Source organism: Urocampus carinirostris, chromosome 8, assembly GCF_059441175.1.
Source record: "Urocampus carinirostris isolate Australia breed hairy pipefish chromosome 8, RoL_Ucar_1.0, whole genome shotgun sequence".
In the NCBI taxonomy this organism is placed as follows: domain Eukaryota; kingdom Metazoa; phylum Chordata; class Actinopteri; order Syngnathiformes; family Syngnathidae; genus Urocampus; species Urocampus carinirostris.
In genome coordinates this window covers 33,400,155-33,409,605 of record NC_142356.1, presented here as the reverse complement: position 1 = coordinate 33,409,605, position 9,451 = coordinate 33,400,155, and the positions used below count along the sequence as shown (strand labels likewise).

At 40.0% G+C, this 9,451-nt stretch overlaps 1 protein-coding gene across 1 annotated transcript; it reads right to left on the bottom strand.

Annotated features, from left to right (window-relative positions):
* Positions 1–1,094: 1,094 nt before the first annotated feature.
* LOC148361704 (myeloid-associated differentiation marker-like protein 2) lies at positions 1,095–4,126 on the bottom strand. The gene is made up of 2 exons (XM_088343177.1): positions 3,846–4,126; positions 1,095–1,749 (listed from the first exon to the last, which is right to left on the bottom strand). The coding sequence occupies exons 1-2, from the start codon at positions 4,124–4,126 to the stop codon at positions 1,095–1,097; spliced, it is 936 nt and encodes a 311-aa protein (XP_088199303.1).
* Between the last annotated feature and the right edge of the window lie 5,325 nt (positions 4,127–9,451).

Here is a 9,451-nt window from a genome sequence, read left to right as displayed (position 1 = left end):
ACTTTGAGCGAAAATAGTCCTTGTTTTTGCCAACAACATTCATATAATACATGACACAAGCAAAACCGGAGATTTGACAATAAATATCATTAATGTTTACAACATACACACAATATTTCAACTTTGTCACCCACAAAACAAGTCTTGAATTTATACATCCGAATTGAACAACAGTGGAAGTTATGCATTAAAAATGCTACAGTTCTCTTTCAGAATCAGTCACTGTCAGGTCGCTGGAGTTTCCTTTAATCCTCGAGGAACAATAACAGGCAAATGCAATTTGTTACATTACCAAGGCAACCACCAATGACAGCAACACAAAAAGACACGTATGTGTTGCACTCTAATACTATTCTCTACAGTTTGGTTGCCCTGGCGCTGTCCGCTAGAAATATAAGGCCCGCGTTTTATGCGACGCAGCCCTAATTCGTGTTTTCTTTTAGTGCAGTAGTAAAGATTTCCTCGTCTAATTGCTATCTTGAATGGTCTCATGATCCAAAAACATGTGATGAAAACAACTCTGAGCAAAACTAAAAACAGCGTCAGGTTTACTGACACGGTTGGCGCCAGATTGCAGGTTCTATTCCAGACTCCTCCGAGTTCAATGTTAAAGTGTCCTTGGGTAAGACAGTGAACCCCTAATGCCACCGATAAGCAGGTAGGTGCCTTGCATGGCTGACAGCGCTATCGTTGTGTGAGTGTGTGTGTGGATGGGTAAGTGTGAAGCACTTTGTAAAGCGCTTTGGGAGATCTTCAGTGACTTGAAAAGCGTAGACCATTTACCATTTAGGTGTGCGCCTGGCTTTAAATGTAAGAAATGGAAGTGAATTACTTAATTTCTAAGGGTCTTTAAGACTGCAGCCCTAAAATCCGGAGTGGCTTGCACAAAAACAAAGTCGTTTTTTTCTTGCATTTGAGCATGCAGCTTTTAATTAGATGTGCTCTGTATTTAGAAATGTACTGCATTAAATTTGAATGCTTTTTTTTAAGTCTATTTGAAATCTCTCGTACACTCTTTAGTGCCCACACATACCCCCATTTGAGAAACAGTGCTCTAGGAAACCAAACAGCCGGAATCTATATACTCCCGTGGCTCACGGTCGACGTGAGGTGTTGGCGGAATGCATTGAGACGAAACGTATCCTCTGCGAGTAGACGAGGTCGGCCACATAAAGCACCAAGTTAACAAAAGAGAACACGGCCACCACCATTTTGCTGTCCCACGGACACTTCCCCTGCGGACACGAAGACGGCCTCCAGGGTGATCCGTATTTGGAGTCGAAACAGAAAACGGGCCACACCACCGACGCGCTCAGGTAGAGCAGCACCTCCAGCAGGGTGCACACCACCACGAAGCGCTCGAAAGGCATACAGCGAACTGTCTTGGTGCGCCCGCACACGGTCATGAAGACCACCAGTGCCGTCACGGCAAAGCAGAAGGCGTAAACAGCCACGCAGTAGATGGTGGCGGCATACTGCGAGTACTGGCTTCCGTTGGCCAAGGCGCCGAAGATAACGCAGGCCACGAAGCCTTGGACCACTTTGAGGAGGCCGGAAACGGTGGCCATGTAGCCTGATACGGCTTGACCCGGTCTGGCTCGGCAAAGGGCAACCTCCACCCCGTAGGCCAAAGTCCCAAGGGTGGAGCAGACTGTCACGGCGATGCGAAAATTGCGGACGTGGCAGCCAGCGTAGGGACACTCGGCTCGCACGAAGAACAGAGGGTAGACCACCGACGCTGTCACGTACCTGAAAATAAACAAAGGGGATACAGAAAGGTGACATGAACACAACGTACAGTACTTCATTGTCCTTTGACAGTGGCAGGCTGTGCATTTTACACCTCTGCCTTCAGTGGTTCTACGTCTGAATCAACCCAAGCCTCGATTATGATTTTATGTTCTATTATTAAGGAATATGTACAGCAAATTGCTTTAAATTATATTCATTTGAGTCCAAAATCTAATTTGGTGATTAATGATTCCACTAACACGTGGTGCTCACGTTTTCCCACACATATTAATCTGAAACAGCCTTATATCGTGTCTAGCATTCATCAGGAATGAAAACTCATTTCGACTGTCTTTTTTGTCCTAATTAATGGTTTCAAAACAAAGTGCAAGCAAAGTTATTTTGTAAAATTGTCACAAAATAATGCAAACTATAAGGAGAGGGTGGCTTGCCCGACTCCACCGCTCACCCAATTAAATTGCTCTCAATGGTTTGCTGCCGTTTTCAGGTATTTGCATTTTGTTCTGTGAGTTTTCTTCATAGAGTATCTCAAACATGAAAATCTATACAGTAGTTAAATGAGCTTCCAATTAAAAGATTTCACTCGATATCAACCTACTGCCAAAACGGGGTTAGCTGGTGTGACACTCTGACTGTGAAATGGAGTTAAAAAAGTGCCCTAGATATACTGGACTGAACCACTACTTTCTCAGTGTTGCCTCTGCTTCGCATGTACCAAAAACGGAATCCAAGCCCCTGATTTTGGAACACCACAGAGAAATGTGTTGCAGTCATACTTTTATTTCCGAGCCTTATGTACTTATGAAAAAAGCCATATATCGCTCGCGCACAAGAAAATGTATCCAGCGCAATGTTCCCTCTAAGCTCCGTGTGTACGCAATTGCGCACCACCCAGAGCTTTTCCGCGCACAAGAAAATCTAGCCAGCTCACAAAAATCAGGGCTCGAAATTGCTAATTAAGAAGCGAAATAAGTCAAAGTTACAGTGCATAAAGATAGAAATACACGGGTTCCCCTGACGTAGTGTTCTAAATGCGGTATTTTGAAGTCAAGGTCGAAGTAGAACGAAGTTGAGTAAAGTCAGTAGAGTTTTTCGATAACTGGCTTCTTCGGCTCGGCTCACTAAACTCTTTCAGGTCCCAAACGGCTCTTCAGGTGGTTTTTGGTTCTTTCATCCCTATATGACCAAATATTATGTAAAATTATGCACAAAATGACTTAAGGGAAGGGGGAATAGAACAAAAAAGATAAAAATACCAAAATGAAAAAGTAGTGAAAAGCTGAGAAAAAAAAAGAAACAAAATGAAGAGAAAAAAGAAGGAAAAATTCTGAAAAAAAGCCAGAAAAAAGGCAAGAAAGAAACAAAGGGAAAAAAGTACCGTAAGTAGAGAACACAAAAAAGGTAACAGCTAGGAAAAAATAAACACAATGAGATTTTTTTAAAGGAATTTAAAAAAAATTGAAAAAAACTGAGAAAAAGAAGAAAAAGTTTATGTTCCATTCAAATAATTTCCAATTATACCAAGTCAATCTTGTTGCCAACATTGTATTTCCACTAAAAAATGTGATTATATACAGTTGTGTATCGTGCAACCGACTAAATAAGCCCCCAAAAATGTTAGTATTATGTGACAAAAGATACCAGGAAAAAAAAGAAATGGAAATCTAGTGAAAGAATTGTAAAAACAAATTTCGTTTGTAGGCCCAGCAACCTTTGCAATCATACATTAGTCAATTCATTTAAAAGTGAATTTTTTTTTTTGCATTGCCGGAAACTCAAAAAAATGTAACTTGATGTCAAGTTTTGGACATCTTTGATAATGGATTAGTTGCCACACTTGATATTGCTGTTGCTCACTGTTGTTTCAAGCGTTGCTCACCGACTTTGTGTGAACGCTCAGACCCGTGGAAAATTAGAGGGAACATTGCACGCGAGCCATAGGTTCCTGACCCCTGGTTGAAACCATAAGCTTTATTGACACTTATTTAGGTCCTCAGGGCCTGCAAAATTAATTGTCAAGGCCTTAATCAAGTAAAAGCTTTAACTTGCAGTTTTAATTCGTCATGTTTGCCCTGTTTCCAAGTTTGACTTACAAGAGGGTGGCAAAGGCGGCGCATGTGACGGTGAGGTTGTCCCAAGAAATGGGCAGGCAGCTGTAGAGGCGAGTAGCGTCCAAAAAGAAGACCACCACGGACATGGCGAAGCAGAAGCACCAAACAGCTATGCAGAAAACGCCATGAGAGCCACTATAACCGGCGCTGTGGATCACCATTGCGATCACCGCACAACCCATCGCCATCTGGCAAAGGCGGGCAGCACCGAGGGGCGAAAGGAGCGCCCTGGTGTTAAGGTACGGACCACCTTGTTGATCCATCAGGACGTCTTTACGGGGTCTTCCGGTGAGAACTGTCGTCATGAGGAGGTCGCCTTTTCTGACAAAAGCTGTAGAGGATAAATAATATCTGCAATTCACTCAGGGATGAATTGTCCTCAAAGTCTAGCTGGCTGGGCTTTCTTTGATCCCTGGTGGCAGAGAGTTCTTCTCTCAAATATGAACACTCATGTTCCTTCTGATTTATTTGCAGAGTGTGCTGTGGCTGGTATGCCGAGGCTCAGTCAGACCAGAATGGAAGTTATTTAGGGTTGGGACGGGTCATGGCCTAATAAGTGTGAGGGGTGGGCTGGGTTTTTTTGCCAGCCTAGAGACCAGGGTTGGGAGTAAAGCGTTCCTGGGTCTGTGTTACTCTTTAAACGCAGATAGTGAGATGTTCTCCGATTGCCGAGAAAATCTGCATTATTGATAATGACACATACAAACCTCAATCCATCAAATGATGTGGATTTTAACATAACAGGCTCTGAAGTACAAAGTACATGAATGTAGAATTTCTCCTCAGATATTCTCTCTACAGAATATATTCGTATCTAAGCTAGAATTAGAAATTAAAAAAAAAAAACAGAAATCAGGTATTGTTTTTATGCGCATATTTGGTTGTTTGTCACCAGTAGCGAAATTGAATTGATAAACGATAAAAACAAACATAACAAGAACAGAAAAATGTAGCCATTTATTTGAATGTTGGACAGTACTTGTTAATTCTCTCTCTCTCTGTCTCTCTCTCTCTCTCTCTCTCAAGGGATTTGACCAGGTCTTTGCCGGTCAACCCCTGAATTAGTGCCCCTAGTTTATTTAAAATATATATATCAATTAAAAAATAAGCATAAATACATGACCTATCATGTAAACATGCATCCATCCATTATCTGCACCGCTTATCCTCAGTAGGGTCGAGGGGGTACTGGAGCCCATCCCAGCTATCTTCGGGCAGTGGGCAGGGGACACTGAACTGATTGCCAGCCAGGCGCAAGGCACACAGAGACAGACAACTCACTTGCTCATTCACAACTAGGAACGATTTAGACCGGCCAATTAACCTGACATGTATGTTTTTGGAATGTGGGAGGAAACCGGAGCGCCCGGAGGGAAACCCACACAAGCACGGGGAGAACATGCAAACTCCACACAGGAAGGTTTGATCTCATGACCTCAGAACTGTTCCACAGACACGCTAACCACTCATCCGCCATGCTGCTCATGTAAACATGCTTATTTTTAAAACACTTGGAGATCGAAATTTTTTAATTCTTTGAACAAAACATGAGGCTCGCTGAGAGGGACCTGACATGATTGTATCTTGTTGCTACATGTGCTACCAAAAACCTTGAACGCCTTGGAAAAAAGAACAAGAAAAAAAATGGTGCAGTTTGGTCACTTTGAGTCTCCGTAGTTGGTAATCTTCCTTGTGTTTTGCAGCACTCATTTTTGGCGGCAGTACACAATAAAGCACCATCTAACGGTCAAATATGACACAGTGTCCTTTAATGAATATGTGGAGGATGATAAATCCGTCCTTCTTTAGAACTTTTGTACATTAAAATAAAACTCATTGGCTTCAGATGACTTTTTTGCAGTCATTTTTCTGGATTTTGACGCTCAGGTACTTTCTTAAAATGACGGTTTTCAAATAAAATTGATTAACGGGATGAAATAAAATTAATTTTAGCTTTAGCAAAAAGTGAAAAACGACGCGAGCGGGATGACCTGCAGGAAGGATCGCTAGGGGTCACCTGTGCAAGGGAACTGTTAATTTTACAGTTGTTTAACTGCCGTCAAATTCATATACTTACATATTCACCATAATAATAAGCGATTTAATAAAAAATAACGATTTTGAGGCCGCATTTCACTTTACAACACTTAATCAACTTTGGGGTCGAATGGACTGAATGTAGAACTTCTTAACTGGAGTGAGCGCACCAGGGTTAGCATTGTAACATTAGCCAAAGTCCATCTGGCGGCTACAAACAATGAGATATGACCAGGGTAGGGTAGATAATATTTTTGTGATATTTCCATAGGAAAATTTTCTGTTGTAATCCTTCTGTTTTAGTAGTATTAGTATTAATAGCAGTATTTTTTGCGCAATATTTCTCTAGTGTTTTTTTTATATTATAGTATTATGCATTGGTACCTTTTTAGTATTTCAGTAGAAGCATAAGTGATGCATTTCCAAAGCAGTATTTTGGTAGTATTTTTGTAATTTCTTTGTAGTATTTTTTACAGTACTATTTTTCATATTTCTTTAGTATTTTGTAATATTAATGTAGTTGTCTTTTTCTTGTATTTTTGGAGTAAATAATTCGGTGGTAGCATTTTGTAATATAGTATTGTAGTAGTATTTTCGTAGTAATTCAATACTATTTGTTTATTTTGTGAAAGTAAAATGATGAGGTCCCCGTTTTTAAGCACTATATTTGATATTTAGTTTTGTAGTTATTCTATAGTATTTTTGTTGTATTTCTGTAGAAGCATTTTGAGTGGACACACAAAGCGACAATGTTGGCACCAAAAAAAGTTAACCACTAGCGGTTACGGGGCCCTAAGCAGCAGCCTACCTCGCCTATGGCTTAGGCCGGCTCTGCGGGTGTGCACTGTATGTGTTCACTCTTTTCCCAGACAATAACAAAAAAACTGCTTTTATTCTCTGAGCCAAAGTTCATATCATATGGATAGGCAGCTTTAGGAGTGCTTTCTTTTCGACTTGACCAGATGATTCTGTAGTCAAGTATGATTGTAATGTTTTCTCTTAGCTCTCTGTCTCCACCTGCTGCCGAACTTGGAAAAAAAATGTAATTGAACTGAAATTAAATTGTTAAAATGATTTTCGAAAGATTAGGACTCACATAGAAATAATTGTTCTGTTACCTTCAGGGGTGCTTTTGGAGTTCCCATCTGGACACTGAGACCTCCAATCCATGCTCTGTTCTTGTACACTCTTGAGAACTGCCAAATTTTATTATTCTATATATTTCTTGCCTATCAGTATCTTAAACCCAGTTATATACAAAACATTTTACAAATCACATATGTCCACACATTGAAGGGATGCCTTATATGTATAGCTTAATGTATTTATATTCTTGTTCCCCATAAAAATACAAAAAAAACAACCACTATGAGCAATTTCGGGGTTTAGCAAGTAAAAAGCAATGGCAATTATCTTTAAGGTGGTGTGTTAGTTTAAAATATATGACTTGCCGACACCATCTCCTGGCTGAAATCATAATTGCAGCCTCTGTCAAGCTGCTTCTGTGGCGCGTCCACGCACGTGCCCCTCTTCGACGCACTCGGATAAACTTTTTCCCCCATCCTTGTGGGGTTTTGGGTTGGCAATTGGACTGTATTTGAAACAGTTCTTTCCTCACTTTCACCATTTTCATCCTACAATAATAGAAAACCTCAAGCAGCCCAAAAATTCACTCGTTTTGGGGGGGATTAGGAAGTAGTACAAGCGAATAAAATTGATATTTACATATTTTTTTTAAATGTATTACTTTCAACCATTTTTGGAAAATGAAGTTACTCTGTGTACCCTGCAACTGGCTCGGAAACCAGTTCAGAGTTGACTTCCTTTTGTCAAGAAATTGGGCAACAAAGGGAAAAGATAAATTTAACAAGCATACTGTAATCGCCAGAACATTTTGTTTTAATTAAATGTGTTTTTTCTTTAAAAAACAAACCGAGATAATGCATACATTTAACTTGTAATTTTCTGTGGCACACCTGACAGTCTCCCATCACACTAGTGTGCCACTGCACACTGGTCGGAAAACACTGGCATAACGTATGCTCTGTGAGGGAAAAGCGTGCAAAAACTAGTGAAAAGTATGGGGGGAAAACTAGTTAAATGTATGAAAAAAGTGCTATAAAGTTTGAAAAGTATGGACAAGTAATATATATACACAAACACACACAAGCAGTATATATAAAACTCTTAAAAGTACAGAAAGTGTTACAACATACTGCATTGAAAAATATAGGAAACAAATATAAAAAATAGGTGAAAAGTATGAAAAAGTATCAAAAGTGCTGTAAAGTATGAAAAGAATGTAAAAGAAAAATAACTTACAACACTTGAAAGTACTAAAAGCACAAAAATGTAAAAAAAAGTGGAATAAAGTTGGTCATGCTTTCGTCCCTCCAGATGAAACGGGACACAAGAAAGCGGCCATGTCACTCGGGTCAGGGTGACACAACACACTCTTCTGTTAAACAGCAGGGTCCGACAACTTCCACTGGTTTATCCCTGCCACATCATACAGGTGCCCTCCCCATCCCTTAGAACATGTCTAAAAATCCCACTATCCTTTTACAACGCCTCTCCTCTCATTCCCATCACCAACAAGAGCTCTAGCTTCCACTGTATTTAGACCTCTTTCCGGCAGTGCACTCATAACACCATCCATCCACCTCAATCGCGGCCTTCCTCTTGGTCTCCTTCCATTTACTTGTGCTCTGTAGATCCTTTTCACCATTCGCTCCTCATCCATCCTCTCCATGTGTCCAAACCAACCGAGTACTCTCTTATCCACACGCTTGCTCAGTGCCACTACTACTCCAGTTCTCTCACAATTTCATTTCTCAATCTATCCAATCTTGTCACACCTAACATACTCCTCAAACACTTCAACTGGAAGGTAAAAAAAAAGTTAAAAACATAGTATTAAACATATTGAAAACATACTGAAAAGTTTTAAAAAGAACTGAAATGTATAAAAAAAAGTACTGAAATGTATGAAAAGAAGTGAACCGTGAGATTAAGTAGTAAATATTAAAAAGTACTGAGAAGTATAAAACTTAAAAAAGGACAGAGAATCGAAATGTACTCAAGTAAATAATTTGAAAAGTACTATAGTAAATAGTATTAAACAGTAACGGAGAGGAACAAAAAGTTGTGAAAGTACTGGAAAGCCCAGGAACCATTTTTGCATTTTCTCCTCTGCTATTCTCAGCGTTGTGTCACAGGCTGGATTAAATCTGTTGGTGGGCTGTATGTTTAGCCACCCTGATTTGGAGTAAGGTTGAGAATTCAAAGGACTAGAAAATAGACTGCTCCATCATTTGATTTGAACATAATATATCCAGAATACAAAAAAGGAATTTCCCTTGCTGTTCTTCCGCGAGGTTTATTTACAACGTGGCCCAAAACCCCGTCTTACATCTTCACAGTCAATCACAGCACCAATTGTCACAGCAACAAATTCAAATGAGAGTCTATGCTGGAAAGAAGTGCTGTAAAACAATAAGATCAGAATGCAAACCAAAAGGAAGTCATAAAAAAAATTAGCATTCGACACA

Bases quoted from the DNA above. Each gene is read 5' to 3' on its own strand.
- LOC148361704 (XM_088343177.1), bottom strand. From the start codon at position 4,126: ATGGATCAACAAGGTGGTCCGTACCTTAACACCAGGGCGCTCCTTTCG. The intron at 1,750-3,845 runs GTAAGTCAAACT...GTTTATTTTCAG, and splicing joins GCCGCCTTTGCCACCCTCTT to GTACGTGACAGCGTCGGTGG.